Source organism: Ambystoma mexicanum, chromosome 12 (assembly GCF_040938575.1).
Source record: "Ambystoma mexicanum isolate Mex_15411 chromosome 12, UKY_AmexF1_1, whole genome shotgun sequence".
Taxonomy (NCBI): domain Eukaryota; kingdom Metazoa; phylum Chordata; class Amphibia; order Caudata; family Ambystomatidae; genus Ambystoma; species Ambystoma mexicanum.
The window spans coordinates 190860755-190880601 of NC_090936.1; the positions used below are offsets into that span (position 1 = coordinate 190860755).

Consider the following 19847-nt stretch of genomic DNA (forward strand, 5'->3'; position numbering starts at 1 on the left):
GGATTGAAGTGCAGGGGGTGCAAAAGGGGCAGTGGCAAAAGGTGAAAGGGAGAGGCGAGTACAGTGTGAAGGTGGGGTGGACCAGAATGAGGCTAGTCCAGGAAAGGGAGCCTGAGGGCAAGTGCGGGTAAGGTATGCTGGGGGGAGACTGGTCGAGGATGGGCTGGCCCCAGTAGGACTCAGGAGGGACAAGGCCCCAGACAACCTTGTGGATGATGCAAAGGATCTGGTTTTGGATCCTTGCAGTCACCGGGAGCCAGTAGAGAGATTTTAGGGCTGGAAAGATGTGGTCCCAGGGTTTGTGGCCTAGGATGAGTCTCACAGCCCCATTCCGTGTTGGTTTGAGGGGGCAAGGGAGGAAAGGGGTAGATTGAGGTCGAGGCTGTTGCAGTAGTCAAGCCTAGAGTGAACCGGAGCTCTGCAGGCAATGGTCTTCTGGGGGAAGGTGTGGAGGGGAGGGTGACTCTGAGGAGGTGGAGCTGTAAGTTGATTGATTGATTTTGTTTATTTATAGAGCGCCTTGGACTTCTTGGCAAGTTCTGTGATGTGCAGAGAGGATATGAAGGAAGAGTCCAAGGTTTTTGGCCTCACAGGAGGTTGAGGGCAGGGGGCCCATGGAAGTTGGCCAGTGGGTGGGTGGGATACAGGTCACAGACGTCACAATCGGCTTTTCTGTCCTACTGGCATTAAGGCAGAGATCGTTAGCAGAGCACAATGCATGAATAGTAGTCAGGTAATCTTGCATGGGAGTGGAAGGAGGGGTGGTAGAGGATGTGTGCTTGAGGGTGAGCTGTGTGTCATCCGCATGACACTGGAAGTGTGGAGGGTAGGTGGAGATGAAGTGGGGCAGAGGGGCATGGTAGATGTTGAGGAACCATGGCGGTACGGGTGGTGCCCTGAGGGCCTGTTGGGCAGAAACCTTTGCAGTTCCCTTAGGGACCACTGCAAAAGGCTTAAGACTACAGGTGTTGGGAGTAAACCCAATTGGTAGCAGTCTGTACCACCCAGATTTACCTGGCAGCTGTGGCTGAGCAGCCAGACTTTTCTCAAGAAGAGTTAGACAGTATATAGAGTATACAAGATAGGTACCAAAATACAGTAGCACAAGCAAACACTGACCAGAGCTTTGGTATCAAGTATATAATTTTTTATTTAAACACACACTTAGAAACACTCTAGCACTATTATTATAAGTAAGTTCAAAAACACAGTCACTATTATCATATGCACATCCCTTATTCCTTATTAGACAAGTCTTAGTTAACACCACTTATTTCCAGACATAGGGGAGCGCTTAACTAAAGATGGCACTCCAATAAGTTTAAGAAAAAGGGAGGGAAAAGGCAGAAATTAGGAACAGCACACAACACAATCCCTCAGAAGCACTTAGCAAGGCAGGAAAGTCAAAGTCTACTTGTGATCAAAAAGTTCAGAGGCCAGGCTCCGTCTTGGAGAGAGTAGAACACCAATGCGCCCAAGATCACACAGTTTAAAAGGCTTGGACAGTCTTGCATAGAGTTCAGAAAGGAATTAGTTCAGTTTAGAAAAGTTCAGTTAGCCAGCCTAGGGCCAACCCAAGTGGTAAGTTGAGACTTTAAGAGTCACCCCACACAGACCGTTGCGAGGGAGGCCAGGCGGACACAGTACCTTTAAAGCGGCAAGGATCCTCCAGCGGGGGCAGTTGTTCCTGGCAGCGGATGCAAGTCGCGGCGTCGTCCAGAGGAAGAGATGATCTCGACGTGGAGGAAAGCTGAAGGTCGTTGCACTACCAGGGAAGAAGCCAGCCTCGGAGTTCTCCGGTTAAAAGGTACTACCCTTTTATTCGCGATAGTGGAGAAAACGTTGTATCCCGGTTGCCGGGGTGCTTGGCTCAGGCAAGGCGGCCACGAGATGATCCGGGAAGGCGAAAAGGCGGGCAAACTGGTTATCCCCACCAGTCAAAGGAAGAAGACTCTTCGGATTGAAGATCTCCTCTGTCGTCGGGAAAAGTGGTGAGACTGTTCAGCAGGGCTCCACCGGTGGTGTCGTCGTTGCAGGTCGGCTCAGCTTCTCCCTCTTTGGATTCTTTGGTCCTGTGGCGACGTCTGAAGTCCCAGTCCCCAAAGCCCTGCTTTTATGCAGAAAACCCCCATTCATCAGTCCTAGCTGTCACTCAAACATGCTAAGTGGTGAGCCGGGCCGCTCACTACTGGGCCAATCACACCAGAGTGCGACTTGAGTTGCCGAGGCAACTCAGTCCAGGGTGCCTAAACCCCCACCCACACCCCCTGTGGTACTCAGACAGAGTGGCACCACTTTTGGAGGCTTCTGTGGAGAAGCCCGCCAAAAAGTGGAACAAAGGGCTCGACTTGGGTTGGAGTCACAGAAGCGAACACAAATGCCATTTTGGAACCGAGTTTCGGCAGAAAATACCAACCGGTGAATTTATATTAATTTAATAAACCGGCGGTATGTTCGAGGCTATATTAAAAAGTGGTAGCCTCAAACAATGGGAAAATCCCATAGGAATATATTCGCGGTCGAATATAAAAAGTAGTATCCACTGCCACCAGCCAAAACTCGGTCGGGGGGACTGGACAGTGCCTCCTCGAACAACAGACCCCGGGGCAATCGAATTGCCCCGACCAGTACGTCCACAATATGATGGTTTGTACTGGTTCTGTTCACAATTTAAGACTAGTAAAGCCAATGGTGACTTTACATGCCCTGGGAGACAGTAGTCAGTCCCAGGGTATGGAGTCTATGTTTGGGGGTCGCTACGACACCCCTGGGTTACTGCACGGAGGGTGCTGTGTAACCCACATACCAAAAACACATGAAGCCCTATGGAGTAAAGGACCCCATAGCCCATAAAACACATACAAAGTCAAAGGAACACCTCAAATCATGTCTAAGAGTGGGAGAAAAAGAGTCTCACTTTTAGCAGGAGAAAAAAAAAAAATCCAGCAAAGCTGCTGGGGGACTCACTAGGTTTGGGAAATTAGCCTTAACAGAGAATTCTCCCTAACAGGGCCGCCACAGGTAGAGAGTGGGGTGGAGGAGAGAGAATGGCCCAATTGCATTTGGTAGGATCGGTTTGACAGGAAGGCCGTCGACCATGCCATGTCCTGGTCTGTCAGGACAGGAATGATGCGTGCATGCATGCAAGTGTTTTACGGGGGCACATTGCTTGTGGTGCATCCACGCCACCTTGGATGGTGTGTGCCTTGTGAATGTGTTGCTTGTCATGTCAGTACTCATGTGGGCATATGTGTGTTTGGATGTTTGGAGGGGGCAATGCCCGTGATACCCTTGGGCAACGGACGTAGTTTGTTGGCTACTCTATAGGTTGGATATGGTTTGGTGGCATTCAGTTGGAAATGTGTCTTCGTACTCGAAGCTGCATTTTCCTGCCCACTGTGTATTGGTGTGGCACGTTGTACTCGCTGCCCTCTTCATGTGTCCCGGCCTCTGCCGCTCCCTCAATCACTTCGAGGTGCAGCACACTGCTGCATTTCCCCTCCCACGGCATGAGCTTTATTTGTGAGGCCGTCCCACTGCCAGAATCCAAGTATTCCTTATTGTGGGCCTACAGAACGTTGCAGACCCTCCGGCGGAGGTCCTCCCACCACTTATGGCAGCATGGTACGGCTCCTACAGCTTACGCCTTCTGTGCCACCTCCTACCAGATGGCATTTTTGCGCACTTGTGGACTGCGCCGGTGGTCTGTTCACAGCATGTTGCACTATGGTGTCTATGTATGTTCAGCTCCTGTTCTGAGAAGCATGGCTTCCGCTGCTGCACTTCAGGGACCCATGATGTTATGCCTGCTGTTGAGATTCCGGTGTCTGCGTGTCTGGATGGCAACAGGAACTAGGTGATTTTAAGTGGATTGTATTTTCCAAAATGGCCACTGGTGTGCTTCCAGGTTCCGGTAGCAGTAGTTTCTATGAGTGACATGCCGATAACGGTGCCACCAGCATTTATGGTAGTGGTGGTACCGACTTTGATTGCTGTTGCCAGTGTTTCAGTCATGCGGGTCGCAACGTTAATGGCATGCTGGAGTGCATGCTCCTGTGAGGTTGTGATGTGCCGGTGACCGTGGTTGGTGGAAACGGTGCCACCGGCTCCATGGAATAACCAGCATTTTACCGGCAAACTCGAAATGAGGGCCATAGTCTTTTGGTTGTTTCCATGATGTACTACTCTTCATGCCTCCTCATATCCACCTCTTCCCAGTACTCTTAGAAAAAGGTGTGTCATCTGTGAGAAACCTGAAGGTGACTCACCCGCTAGTCCCCGAGGTTCTGTCATCCGGGTGCACAGGACACAGCCATTGCTTTTGGATCCAGTTCCTGGGGGGGTGGACCAGTGCAGGAGGATCACCTGGGTGAGGGGTATTTGGAGAGTGGAAGACGCGGTATCCCCTTTCTTTTAACACCTTTACCCCATCCTACCAAGAAGGATACTTCGGATCTCAGCCCCCCCCTTTTCCCAACACAAACACTTTCTCACAGACAGCTCACTGTGAGAGAAAACAGACTAACACCCGAGTCGTATACCTGACACGTCCAACTACAATGGTCAGGCAATTGCTGACCATTACATACACCTGACTTCCATCACACTTCCCCACAGGGATAAAAGGTGGAGCACGAAAGCACACTTTGAGCAAGGCAAAGCACACAAGGAAGCAGCAGTTCCAAGATGGCAGTTTAATACAAGGAGAAAGACGGAAAAACCGAAGGGAATTGCAAGGAGGGAAGTGCCCTTAACATTTTCAATGAAAGACTTGTTACTTTCATGAACCTTCGGGAATGAGAAACGCAAGACCAGGAATCAAGGCTGAAGAATCCTGCATTGTGTGTCGAAGATTCCCAGGGCTCTCCCTCGTCGATAAATCTTACAGTCTCTACTGAATACACCTCAGACTTTATCTGTTGATGTTGATGAAGTGAATACTGTTCAGCCCTGAGTGCAGAGACTTAAGTAAACCTTGATACTTGTCAATATGTAAGATCTATTGGGAGTGAAAATCTTTCTTCTAGCACAGCTCTTAATCAGGACACAGGTTCTGACAATTGTCGTTTGTCAGGGATTGCAGTTAGCTGAAGATTTACAAGCCACATCTTTTACCTAAGATTTCCAGTGTAGCACCTCGTCATAGCCCTGAGCTTGCACACATACAAGCTTCTGATTTCCAAACACTATCCACAATGGTGGCATACACAGAATCAGTCACCACAGTAGGCTTAGGCTCTGCTCTTGATCCAGCTGCTGAGACGGAAGTAGATGTTCAAGCTGATGTGGAAAACGATGCTAACTCTTTGTTCACTTTTCCTTCTGCCAATTTTGGTCATAACGAACAGTCAGAGACAGTACAGATTTCATGTTCTGATGGACTCATTCCACAGTATACAGAACCAAAAACCTAGCAGGCAATTCCTGAACTGTTGATTGTTAATCTGCCACTTTCAGAAGCTACTTCAGATGAATAGACAATTGAAAAAATCCTGATTAACAGAGACTTTACTATGGTGATTCCTCTGGTTGATTTTGACTTCTACAAAGGAAGAGACACTGTGTCATCCACTAAGGAAAGGGAATGCAAGGGTACAGCTCAGTCTTTGGTTACTGGTGCCAAGGAGTCTACTGCCCTAAAGTTGCCTTCCATTCCTGAGCCACAAATGTGTCTGTCGACTCCTGAGACTTCAGTCTGTCCTCCTACAACCATTGACTCTTCTATTAGCCAGTCCACAGCTCTGCAGTCATCTTTGGCACACGTGTCTTCAATCAATGAACCTCTGCCATGTCTGCCATTACCTCAAGAGCCTCCACCATGCACGTAGTCAGTTCCAAAGACCTTGACATGTTTGTCTTCAGCTACAGAGGTGGCTCCAGCTTGCATGCCTTTAGCCTCAAAGTTTCCTCTGGCATGCCTGTCTTCAGCTACAGTGACTCATCCAGCAGATCATCATTCAGCCATAGAGCCTCCGGTAGTCCATCCTAAGTGCATGTCTTCAGTCCCTGAGCCTACTGCTAGTTTGGCTTCAGTTCATGAGACATCTGTATCCTGCTTAGCCTCGGTGCCAATATCAGAGGTATACCTGTCTACACCGTCAGATCCTGCTGCATTTTCTTCTGCTCCAGAGATTCCTCCTGAATCCCAACCATTTATTACCGATGAACGTCCAGCCTGCCCTACTTATGCTTCAGGGGGATCACCAGAATACCTGCCTTTTACACAAGACGATTCTCCCAACTGCTTGACTTTAGCTCAGAGCCTCCCTAATATGCAGCATCTGAGTTTGAGACTTTTGCCAGCTCTCGTTTCAGAGACATCAAGCTGGACCATGGCTCGGGAGAGTCTTACAGGCGATGCCACTGGACTTGCCTGGAGTATTAAGAGAGGGAGACGGACACCATCCTCCATGGCCCAGTCACCGAACAAGTAGCTGACCGGGATAGCGGGCTGGGCGGTTCGCATCAGAGGCCCGGTTCAGATCAGCCGGTTGACAGGTCTTTTGGTGACGGACCACACATGAGCCAGCTGGAGAAGACGGGCACGACCCCCCCCAGCAGCACCACTTCCTCATTGGTCAGCAGCTCGCGGGTGGGGCGTTGTACGGTGGTTCTATGCAGCTACAGGTGCCTGGACATAATGGAATGGGAGCATTGCCCCAGGCGGGCCTGTCTGTGCAACAGTCAACCGTCCCTGTGAGTCAAGCTCAGCACTTTCTGTACTCTCAACCCCAGGGGCAACACCAGTCCTTAACACAGTCGGATTATTACGTGCAAGATAGGACTGCTTCTGAGCTCCAGGGACCTGTCCAGCAAATGGCTGTCAGCTTGCCCGTAGACCAAATGACGGGCCAGAACCACTCACCTGGGTGTGCACACGGTGTGGTGCAGACAGGTGTATTACCTGCAGGACTTGTGCAACAGAAATCTGCCAAGCAGCACCAGGTGGGCGCTAGTAGCCAAAGGAATGGAATGACTGCTGCAGTTCAAGATATGCCTGCTATTGCTCCTGCTGCGAGTGTGCCTGATGTACCAAGTACTGCGTCTATCACTCCTATCAGTATGCCAAACATCCCTGCTGTTGTGTCCCACGCGCAACAAAGTGGCTAGACGACTGTCACCAGGAGTGCCAGCCTCGTACAACCCATTGGACTTCCAGGCCTCCAAGGCGTAGAACATGTGCAGTCAAACCTTAGTCAATTTCAACCACAAGCCTTTTCCCAGATGGATGACAGAAGAAAATCTGAACCTCTACCTCAGTCGCCAGCCACCTTCTTTAATTGCTGAAGATAAACATTTCCTGAAGCCTGCAATTTTCTCACCTCCTGCATGTATGCTCTCGGCAGAAAGGGTAACAGAGCTTCTACCATTGTCTAATGCATGTTGCACTAGCCTGCCTCCATCCTCAGAGACTTATAAGTGTCCGCTCCCAGTGTCTGAGTTTCCTGGACCTTCCATCTCTGCTTCAGATCCTGCAAGTCCTTCATGCCTTTCTTCGACCCATGAATATCTTCCTCACCAGAAGCCTGCCTATGACTCTTCTAGACTGCCGCCTGATTCTATTAATTCCAGTCCATCTGCCTTTGCCCACAGGCTACCATCTCCATCAGTGCCACCTCCAAAGAAAAAGCACTCTGATCCTGAAAAGAAGATGTCTCGTGCGGGTGGTGGGCACCAGAAGACGGCCGTGGGAGGGAGTATACTGTCACGACTCGCTCCCTTCGCTCCCGTTCCCACCACTTGGGGGCATGGTTCGGGGTTTATTCCCTACTGGACTTTTCCTCCGAACCTTATGCTACAGTGCTGTGATGAATTGGGAGCGCTAAATCCTTATTTTCCAAGCTACTTCCCTTCCGGATCCATTCCAGGTTTTTGGCAGCCAGCATGCTTCTTTAATCAAATGACTATGCTTCCCAGAATGCCTGGCCCACTGCTTCATCTCCACCCTTGCAGGACAAGGTTGGGTGGAGAATAGGCAACACCTGTGGCTGCAGTTTCAGCAAGCAGCACACCTGAGGCGTGTGCTCGTTAAGCAGCTTTAAAAGCCTCAGTTTGCTTCAGTGCAGCGCTGGTCATTGATGCAGTGTTCCTGTTTGTGACTGGTCCCTTGTTCCTCGTTCTTAGCTTTGTGCCTAGCTCCAAGTTTCTATTCCTTGTTCATTATCCCTGGATTTAAGAATTTATGTGCTTAATTGATTTATGCTTCCTAGATTCCCTTTCTGTATTCCTCTGTTTACAGGCAGCATTTCTCAGTGCTTTCCCTTTTGGTGCAGCCCAGTTTGCCTGTGTTCTTTTTCTCTGACTTTGTCCTTTGCTACTGTAAACCTTGATGCTTTAGTCTTTCCTCTTTATAGATTTAGCTTACTACCTTTTTCCTTGGTTGGGTGGGGGAAGTTTGCCTTTGTAATTTCGTTTTCCCTGCTCCTGCTACTTTACTTTCTCTTGGAATCCATTCCATGTTTTCCCTTGCACTTCTGCATTTATTTCCCATTGATTATTAGGTGTGGTGTGCTGTTGTAGCTAGCTCCTGTGTGAATGCCTATGTTTTCCTCACTATTCTGTAATCACTATTCCTACTTGCCACTTGTCTTGAGTCTTAAGTATTTAATTATCCTCCCATTGCTGTTATAGCCTTTCTGGGTCCCTGTTTGATCAACAGGGTTCCTGGGCTTGCTGACATTCAAGTGGTATTTCTCGTCCTTGTGAGTACTGTTTTTTAGTTCCCTTCTTCATTACCATCAAGAGTGTTAGCCCACAGATCCTGTCGTTGCTTGCCCTCTACGTGGGCTTAGCGCTGTCAGTACCTGTAAAGCAATTGTGGGTAAGGAGCTTGCCGACTTTCCTTGCAGTTATAAGGAGTTTCTAAGTGCTTACCCAACATCCCTTTTCATATATTTGTATTGTTGTCACACTCTACTTGCACTCCTGGGTTTCAGTATACATGAGTCTTGGTTCCTGTGTGCACGTTGTTTGATTCAAAGCTATTTACTGTGTGAGTTTGTGCACATTTCCCTTGCCATATTCACTGCCTTTGTCCTCATCTGACACCGGCGGAGGGAGATCAGCTAAAATGTTTTTTGGTTAAAGCAAGTTTGTGTAAAGTTGGGATTGAGTCACCCGGAAAAAAAATACCCTATGAGGAATTGGATGCATACATCATTTCCGAACATTGTGTTTTTCGAGGATCTGAGCCCGGCTGAGGGGGATCTGAGGTGACTAGTGAATCACCTAAGAAATAGAGGAAAAGAATGTATCGTTTGTTTGGTGCATCAGGCCCTCTCAATCAAGAGACTTTGAAAGGCAAAGAGACTTGGGCACGGAAGACCCTGATGCTAATGAGTGAACTGTATCCTCATGCTAGAGAAGCCAGAGACTGTGCTAAGCTTGAGTGTACCGCCTTGTCCCATGCTGAAAGGGAGGCCAACGGCCTGAACATCCTGACATATCATTTTGTGAACACTTCTTTCTGTAGTATATGCCCTTTTATTTTGACAAGACACCACTAGGACTGCGTTATTATTATTTGATGGTCATAGCTTGCTCCCATCTGTAGATTTAGGATAGGATAGACGTTTTTTCCAACCCTTTTTGAAGTTCAATAAACACCCTTGAACTGTGGACACTTGTGTCTGTTTTACTGTTGATACCATGACTTCCTTACACATCATTCTTGTTCTTCCTCGTCTGTGGTGACAGGTCTCAAGGTAGGAAGGGAGGGAATGCTACAGTAACACACAGTAGTACTTTCAGTTGCACTCTGCAGATTTGAAGGTTTTTATGGGTGCAAGGTCAAGAGGGTTAGGGAGTTCCTTCAAGGAACGGGAGCCCTTATCCCCATGAGGGGAGTCTCTCCATGTGAGGTGTCACTTTCCACCACTCCTAAGGGGACTATTGGGTAGCATCCTCACCCCCCTAGCCTCACAGATAATGGCTTCCCCCTGGGGAGAAGTGGCGAGATCCTGTGAATCGGCACAGGTGCCAATAGCAATAAACACTGTGTTAGAGGGCGAACAGGGCTGGTAACTGCTCTGAACCCTTGTGTTGCCAGCCCTGTCTGCCCTGAAGCAGTTTTTATCGCTATATCCCATCTCACCACTTGACCATATTATGTGGCCCTGGCCAAATCACTACATGTCTATGTTTCACATTTCCAGAATTAGGATCACTTACAAACTGGCCTTATTCTGTGCAACAGGCATCAGAGACCACTACCTAGCAGCTAAATATAAAAAACTGTGCATTAAAGTATTATAATGTTAGAATGTTTAACTGAATTGGCTAAAAGGTCACATTATTGGCTTAGCAATGTTTCTTTTTGCTTTAGTTCTTAATCATTTTTGCTCCTGTTGGTAATATGTAAAGCATGTTATTAACACAGATCATTATTGTCATTTAGAAGCTGTAAGCCTTGGTGACAGCCTCGCTGGCCTCTCCGTTCATGCAAGCAATGCAGAAGATCCTTATATCACACTCAAAAACACTGTAAGTATGAGTTTATACATTGTTTCATATACCTTTTTAATTCCAATATTACACATTGATTTCCCCAGCTAATAGCATTTATTTTGTGTGTGGGTATTAAGGGGATTTGTGGATGTGAAATACAAGGGGTTATGTTTGGCAGACCCAGGCAAAGGAAAAGAAGTAAATATGCCTGTTCGGAGCTCAATCACCAGATCATTCTGGATTATCTTTTCAATCTAGTCAGTTAAAACCATATCGTAAACTGAATCACATAATATATGTCTAACCGATCCCACTAAGTATCTAATCCAACATATACATCGGCTACCAAAACGTCTGGAGTAGTATATACTACATATGGTACCTGATGCATCTTCTACATTACATGGACGCTTGTACTGTTATGATATATGTCATGTCATTTATAACGCGCCTGTACACAAGTGTTTCTAGGCACGACAAGACAAGGGAGGGAGGACAAGACAAACAATCTTAATAGGCCTTGTGTCATTCAGAACATGCAAGTGTGGGCGAATGGAAGAGGGAGTGCAATTGGGCAGCAAAGCTCTAAGTAAGTGTGCAGCCAGTGCCAGGGCTGGGCACGGGGGAGTGCAATCAGGGCAGCATTTCTCTGAAAAAAGGGTAGCAGGCGCTCCTCTCAAGAAAGAAGATGGCATGTTAACCTGTTCTGAGATGAGAGTTTGCAGCACACGCTTTTTTCTCACTGTACCTTTCACAGATGGGAAATATCCATTTGCCTATCGGTTTTTGTCCCGTCCACATGGGCAGTCCAGCACCGAAATGCTATGGCAATTCCTCTCTGAACAAGAGTACCAACAGCAACTCCATAAACGTGTTTCAGCCTTGTCGGGCCTCATCAGTGAGGTGAAGCTGTGCCTCTCTGAGCTCAGTGAGCAGGGAGTCCACGTCTGGTTGCCCCTAGGTAGCTAAGGGTGAACAACCCCAAGTTCCTTGCAAATGTATCAAAAAAAGTAGCAGGCGCTCCTCTCCAGAAAAAACATGGCATGATGACGTGTTCTGAGATGAGAGTTTGCAGCACACGCTTTTTGCTCACTGTACCTTTCACAGATCGCCTGCTACTGTTTTAGAAATATTTGCAAGGAACTTGGGGTTGGTCAGCCTGAGTTACCTGGGGGCAACCAGACGTGGACTCCCTGCTCACTGTGCTCAGAGAGGCACAGCTTCACCTCACTTATGAGGCCCAACAAGGATGAAACACGTGTGTGGGGTTGCTGTTGGTACTCTTGTTCGGAGAGGAATTTCCATAGCATTTCGGTGCTGGACAAAGACTGACATGCAAATGGTTATTTCCCATCTGTGAAAGGTACAGTGAGCAAAAAGTGTGTGCTGCAAACTCTCATCTCAGAACAGGTTATCATGCCATGTTCTTTCTGGAGAGGAGCACCTGCTACCTTTTTTGCAGCATTTCTCAGAGTAAGTGCGGCCAGGGGAGTGCGGCTCTTGGTAAGTGCAACGAGGCAGGGGACTGTAGGGGTTACAGTTACAGCCCCATTAAAAGTGTGGTAGGCCCGGAGGCAGTGCAGGGGAGTCTGATCAAGGAGGAGTCTGGTACCCAGTGAGACTCCGAGGGTAGAAAAGCACCCAGTTGTTGCTGCAGACAGGTAGGTCAGCAGGGGAGGGAGAGAGAGAAAACAGAGGAGAAACGGAAGGTCTCGAGCTGCTTCCGGAACTTCAGGGGATCTGGCTAAATTTTGAGAGTGGCATGGAGGCCGTTCCAGAGAGAGGCTCCTGCAGAGGAGAGAGATCTACCACCCACTCTCTGCCTGGAGAAGCGTCTGACCCTCGGAAAGAGTTGGAGGTAGCTGAGCGAAGGGCTCGAGAAGGAAGATATTTTGGAGGAAAGAGTTGGATGTAGTGCGGGCTCGGCCCAGAAATCCTTGTGGACGATGCAGAGGGTCTTGAACTTGATCCTTGCAGCCACCGGGAGCCAGTGGAGAGATTTCAGGGTTGGAGAGATACGGTTCCTGGGCTTGAGGCCAAGGATAAGTCTTTCAGTCCTGGTCTGGATTAGTTGCAGTGGACGGAGAGTAGAGGAAGGCAGATTGAGAAAGAGGCTGTTGCAGTAGTCCAGGCTAGAAAGAACCATGGCTCTGGAGACATTGATCTTATAGGGGAAGGTTAGAAGATAAGGAATACCTCTAATGAGGTAGTGGGTCTACTTGGCAAGGTCTGTGATGTGAGGAGAGAAGGAGAGAGTGGAATTGAAGATGACTCCAAGGTTTTTTTGCCTCACAGGAAGTCAAATAAAGAGGGCCAAAGGAAGGGCGGCCAAAGTGAGCGGGAAAGCGGGAGCGGGGGTCTCAATGAGAAGTATCCCCATCTTACTGGCATTAAGGCAGAGGTAGTTGGAGGTGCACCAATCCTGAATCGTGGATAGACGGTCAGGAATGAGCAAGAGAGGAGAGGAAAGGAGAGGAGGCTGAGGGGAGCCTGAAGGAGAGCTTAGTGTCATCCACATAACACTGAAAGTTAGAGGAGATGGTGGAGATCAGGTGGGCCAAAGGGGCCAAGTAAACATTGAAGAACCAGGGTGAGAGGGTAGAGCCCTACGGAACACTGCATGTGGAGAGAGGTGGTGGAGAGAAAGGAACCACGTTGTACCTGGGAGGGTCGGTCCAGGAGGAAGGAGGTCAACCACTCCAGGGCCTACGATCGGTAGAAGGCTTTTTTAAGAGGGGTTGCACAAGGGAGTGCTTTGGGAAGAGAGTGCCGAAAGATCCAGTGGTGAAAGAGTGATTGCAGAAATCGGCCAAGGCTGGAGCGAGGGTGTCAGTGTGGTCCTTGGTGCTTCTGGAGGAGCATGGGACACCTGTTTGGACGACACTTTCATATATGGGACTTGTAATAGAAACATTGTCAGGGTTTATCAGAAAGGAAGAGCAAGCAGAAGAAGAGGGAGAGAAGGCCAAAGGTGGGCCGAGAGAAGAAGAGGAGGAGAGCGAGGCCAGGTTGTCCTGGGATTTAGTGGTGAAGTGAGAAGCTAGGGCCGTACAGACGGCCTGGAAGGGAACAGGAGAGGTGGAGGTTGCAGAAGGATTGGCCAGCTCGTTGCAGATTTTAAAGAGTTTAGCCGTGTTGTTAGATGCCACAGAGACGCAGGCTTGGATGTGGACTCTCTTCTTGGACAGGTCAGAGAGTCTGTATTGCCCTTGGAGTAGGCGGCAGGCCAGTTTGTCAGAAGATGCGCCCAACGCCCTCCACTTCCTCTCAGCCACTCTGCACTTGCGTTTCAGGGCGGCGACGTCAGAGTCATACAAGAGTTGCACTTGGAGGTAGACTTCAGACCGATTCATCTTTCTTTGTGTAGCTATGGATGCAATTCAAACATGCGTGCTCTGGTTACCTGCTGTAGTGCCGGTAGACTTTTATTTCTCATATGACATTTCGTAGCATGAAGTGTTTTGTTGATCATGGGTCCTGAACTGAAGGCAGCCCCGGTAATCGATAGGTATTTCCTTCTATGTTAACGGTGTTGCATCACAAAACTGGGATATCATCCCTACACAAGCTGTGTGGGGTTCATAAATGGCAAGAGAAAAAAGTCCTGGTTACCTCGCAGTTCCAGTTATGATAAATATATGTATGAATTGATTACCATGCTAGTTGCAGTGTTTTTACAGTGACATTTTTATGATAATGTAGACAAATAGTCTTATGGTGGTCAGCCGACACGTGTTTCGACCACGAGGGGTCTTTATCAAGGCAAGATATAGCTTGTAGGATGGGGCATATTTGACGCCTGTGGTCGAGCCCCTTGGGGCAGGGATTTCTGCATTTTCTCCCGGTTTTGGGTCATGGAATTTAGCCTGGGGCTGGTATTACAGTCCTGGCGGCATTGTGTGTGCTGCGAGTGTTGACCCCTACCAACCTGTGACTTGCACAATAAATCAGGACTACAAAAACTAATAAACAGAGCTTATTCTGCAACTAGAACCCAACTCCTCTCTAACCTTCCTAAATGATAAGTTAGGTGTTCCTTAACTTGTCATTTGTTTTGTTAGGCAACCCCTCCTTCTTTTGGTAGAGTATTCATAAATACAGGAGTGCGCAGGTGTATACCCCCATGTACCTGTGCTTTTTCAAAAGGTGTCACTTTACAACTCTCCATATAGCTTAAGAGTAATAAACAATCTTAACATACGTTTCCAGGCATTTACAGCCTGCCACAAATGAATATGGATGAACTGAAGAGCCATGTTACAAGACCGCATAGGATGTAAGGGAGTAAATTAGTTGAGTATTGTTGGTGAGGTCAGCTTCCTGCATAAATTGTATTATCAAATGTCAGGGTAGTTATCAATGTCTGGCTTTGTATCCCAGTGGGAACCAAGCCCTTGTGGTTTGGGGTGGGAGGTCATAGCGAAACGATTTCAAACACCCTTGGCATTTAATGGGTTTTCATTGTGACGGCACTGACATAAGGAGCATGGTGGGCCTATCTGTGTTCCATGCTGCTTACTTCTTGAGTCTTTGACTCGGATGTCAAGTGGCCAGATATTTGCCCCACATTCTTGAAAAGTGAATTTCAGACCTCTTCAGCACTGCTGTTTCAGGTAGGCTCAAGATGGGTTTCTCCATAAAACGTTTAGTACATAATGTTATATGTTCCTAATACTTTCTTGGTTCTGGAGGGGTGAGGGGTGCTGGGAGAGAATGTAAATCCATTTGTCTGTATTTTTGGGGGATTTATCTTTTACCGCCTTACAATCAGCAAATTAACTGATGCAGATGCTGCCCGCTGGGACTGGTACAGCACGCTTCATCTAGGTCTTGAGATCTAATGGAACATACATTAATTGTCTTTGTAATTGTATGCTGTTTGTAGGCATACTTTTTTTAGGGATCGTAATGCCAATCTTAACATTGTCCTTGAGTTTCCCTCTAGTTTTCTCCCCTGAACCACTCCAATCCCTCAAATCAAGGGGGCTGTCTGTTTTGTGCATGATTGCCTGGTTTTCATTTCAGTTATTTTTTTGGGCATTATTTTAGTTGTTGCATTATTGATTATATTAATTCTAAAAACCAATAGACTTTTTTATTCAGTATGTCTGTAGGAATTGAGCGCCTTTTGTCAGTGCTGTGTCTTCATTATGGATCCTGTCTCTTAACATATGGGCAGAGGAAACCTAAGATTTTCTGATATTGCATGATGCTCCATGAGAGTGGGAGGAGTTGTGGCACCCAAATCCCACACTATCTTGCTTTACTACACAGCCTTGTGCATTGAGGAGAGCTGGAATAAGATACCTTTCTGTTTCAATTGATAATATTGACAAATTCTGAAAAACACCACCAACTCGGAGTTGACTTTTGCAGCTAAAGATTGATGTTACTTTGCGACTGGTCATATGGTAACCTGAACAGGGATTGTTAAATATAGCTGGTCAACAGATTTGCTGAGTACTAAATATTCAATACATTATTAGTATACCCTTTGTTGATTTATTTACTCATGGCGTAAAAAAGTAACTGACAAGAGCTAAAGATTATCTGTAGCAGGCGTGGGAAAAAAGTAGTACCTGCACAAGCCTTTATCTGTTGTATGCATATATGTATGAGATTTATAAAGCCCGGCGCAGGCAGAAAAAGGCAATGTGTGTCAATGCATGGTGTTTGGTCTTCCTACGACGTGCTGCGTGCCTAGGCGGTCTAATACCACTCTATGAAGGTTAAACCCATGGTCCGGCATATGTGACTCAACGTGGTACAATTGGCGGATAGAACTCAACACCAGCAAGACAACTGCCACACTGTTCACCAGAAAGATCAAGGGGCATCCACACATCAGCCTCAACGGGAAGACCATCAAGTGGGAGAGCAGCAGCCGCTACCTTGTTGTGACCCTGGACGGCAAACTCAACTGGGGAAGCCATATCGAGAATACTCAGCAGAGGGCCTCAGGAAAGATGGCGGCGCAGTACCCGTTCCTGAAGACCAAGTCTATGCCCCTCCGGACAAAGATCAACGCCTAGAAGGTGATCATCAGACCTACCCTGACGTATGCCTCCCAGCATGGATGATCTGCCATGAGCAACACCAGAAGAGTCTTCATATAGTCCAGAACAAGGCCCTGCGGACAGTGTCTGAAGTGCCATTCTTCACAAGGATAGCTAACCTTCATAGAGAACTGGACATCGAGATGTTGTGCGAACATCTAGAGAAGCTAAGCAAGAACTTCTGCCAAGGACTGCATCAGAACCCAAATCCTCTGATCAGAAGACTCACTGCCACCACGGCAAACCCTTTTGACCACTACCCGCGGCCCTTCACAGCGAAGTCCCAGTGAAACCAGCCTTTGACAAGTCCACACAGACCATGAAGAAATCCAACCCAGGACTGAACACTCAAACTGAGAAGATTGAGTAATGAGGCTCAAGTCATAACCTCGGAGTTCCATCAACCTTTGTGAGGCGAAAGTTGTGTCTTGTGGAAGCAGGGAGTAAGAACAATGGTCAGTAAGTGTGTGGCTCCTTGAGTACAAGAGATGTAACATTCTTTAAAACACTGCAGTTGTTGGCCCCTTAAAAGTTGGAACCTTCCCCCCCATTTGCTTTGCCCTGCTTTGCTGTTCATCGCACAGTGTAACCACCAGTAGACCGCAGCAGGCAGCAGCGTGTTCGTATGCGGATACTGGGACTACCCGCCATTTTACACAGGTTGGAAACCGTGCTCCCTCTGCTCTTAACGATCGCAAATGTTTCTCAATGCAATGCGCCAGATTCAACAAGCAAACAAGGTTTTGACATTGTCAAAGCACTAGCAGCTATTTTATGGAGTACGCGGCTAGCAAGCCATCAGAGACAGCTTTCCGTAGCCTGCAGTTCATATAACCGTATTATTTTGTATTTTGCAGTTGTGTTTGTGTCGTATTCAGCTTCTGTTGACATTGTGCTTGGCGCCGCTCCGCACATCAAAGGTAGTTCTGCTGAGCACGTCTAGTCTTTTTGGGGCTAGTGTTCTGTTCCTTGCATCAAGAATAAAATCAAGAAACTGTCCATCAAAACTACTCGACCTTGATAAACAACGGCATTGGAAGTCTTGGTCTGTGGGGCTCAAAGGGTGGTGGGAGTCGGACTATGGTCTTCACTTGACCTATCGGGCCTTCCCCCGGGCATACAATCTACACAAGCCTTAATGGTTTTTTAATTATTCTAACTGTTTGAACTGTAAAAATTGACTTGATCATCTTTTGTTTTTTACCTTTAAAACATTACTGCCAGTCTACAGACGGTCATTATTTTATCAAATTGATGCATACGAACATCAATTAATGTTTTTTGTTTATTTTATTTATTCTGTACTACCTTTTAATTGTATAGCTAATTGCTAATATTCAGGTTTATCTCAAGTGACTTTGCGTATTTGCACTGCAGTAATTTGCCATAGAATTTTATCGTGCATACTCCTTTACATGCAGACCTAGTGTGCACGTTGCTTGTACATTTTTTCGGACCATTTTTGCTGGCTTGCAGGGTAGTGAAGTGTATACTTTCAAACTATTTTTAATCATTTTTTTAAACAAAACTGAGAGTGAATAGTGTGAGCATCCGCAATTGCCAATAGCCTATTATACCTGTACATCTTTTTGCACCATTTAAGCGCACTGTGCACTTTGAGTATTGTACTCCCATACCTCGGCACCTTGGTACCCTGAGTTTTGCATCTTTGCACCTTGCACACATGCACTTTTGATATCTTGCATTTTGCACCTTATGACATTGTAATCATAGTAGTAACGTTATTAGCCAATTCCTGTATCTGTAGCTACATTTTGGAGGATCAATTAAGGGATCTCTTGATTGCTTTACCCTGTTTCTCTGATTATATGTTTTTTTTGTTAGCCACGCAACACATTTTATAGAATTTTACAGACAAGTACTTTGATAACTGTTGTCTAATTGCTGCCTAATATCCTGTGCATTTTCTCTTCAATAACAGTTGAGCCCATCCAAAAATGAGATATGTTATCCGTCTGAGTCTCCTATTTTTGATCATGGATAGTAATTTAATAATGTCTAAAAGAAAGGCAACCACGGAAGCCGCCCCAGGACCTCTTATTTGACATCGATGGAGGGGGAAACACCTCTGCAAAGAGACTTATGAATTCAATTGTATTGTTTCCAATATAGACTCAGAGATGATTTCTGTGGGCAATGTCAAGGATGCTCCGGAGAGTGTAAAGTTGGCTGGGGTGGGTGGCACTGGTAACCACTCCATAGGGAAGCCAGTCGGCTACTGAGGAAATCCTTAGACGTATATGAGACACCTAAATGGTCAGACCAAGAAGGGGGAAAAAACTATCTTCTACCAGTGGGGATTATACATCTGGAGACTAGCAGAATGCCATGTGTTATAGAACACTGCCCGAAAGCAACAAGTGGGAGTGCCCTACTCGCAGGTCTTCCAACCAGCATTTTATTGATCGACTTTGAAGCTTTGCTGGAGGCTATGGAATTATGGCAAAACCCATGAGAGTGTTGCTCTGACTGGAGTGAGTAAACATGACGAGCAAAACAATGGGTTGGGACCTGAACCATGCCCTAAGAAATTATCCACAAAAATAGGAGAAAGGGCATCATTGGAAAGTTAGGAACACCTTTCTGTGGGAGTTAGGAAACCTCAGTAATCAACTAGAGGCCAGTGTTTGTGAGTTAAAGAAAGAGGTGGGAGATCTTCATGAAAAGTTTGCAGGAACAAAATTACTGGCAAATACTGACACACAATTAACTGGCAGAGGCCGAGGGGTATGATTATGATATGATAGTTTATTTATATAGCGCCTATACACAATGTGTTTCAAAGCGCTTCAAGGCAAGGGAGGGAACAAGGGAAAATACAATGACATTCTTACAGGCCATGAACAGTAAGGGTGTGAAATTAACTATCGTACTCGGCCTGACGACATATTTCAGATGGTGCAAGAGCTAAGACATAGATAAGGAATGGAGGGGGACAAAGAAGATGTCTAGGTAATGGTAAGAACATAGCACAAGAGGGAGTCCAATGTAGTGAACGGGAGCAAGAGGGCCAGAAGGAAGAGACTGTGAAGGCATGATGAGGTGGGGGGACCCGGTCATAGATGTCATCAAAAGACATGGTGAGGCTGGAACTAAGCCCGGACCAAACAGACGATTCCACCCGTAGGATTCCTGCTGTTGTATCGCATCCCAAAGAACAAGGGGGGGGGTCTCCTAGACCCAGATGCCCAACAGTTTGAACGCTCTGGTGGGTTGGCCACAGTAATGAGGTTCTCAGAACACCGGTCCTCGGATAGCTTTGTGGTAATGTACACTGTACCCACACTGGCCAAGGGTTCATTTGAGAATGAGGAGGCTTTAGTT

At 47.0% G+C, this 19847-nt stretch overlaps 1 protein-coding gene across 1 annotated transcript in view; it reads left to right on the top strand.

Annotated features, from left to right (window-relative positions):
• Nucleotides 1-19847, top strand: part of PWP1 (PWP1 homolog, endonuclein) — a 429968-nt gene that overhangs the window by 51600 nt on the left and 358521 nt on the right. Inside the window, exon 4 of the mRNA XM_069628279.1 lies at nt 10397-10482. Coding sequence (XP_069484380.1) covers nt 10397-10482 — 86 coding nt within the window. The remainder of the gene's footprint in view (nt 1-10396; nt 10483-19847) is intronic.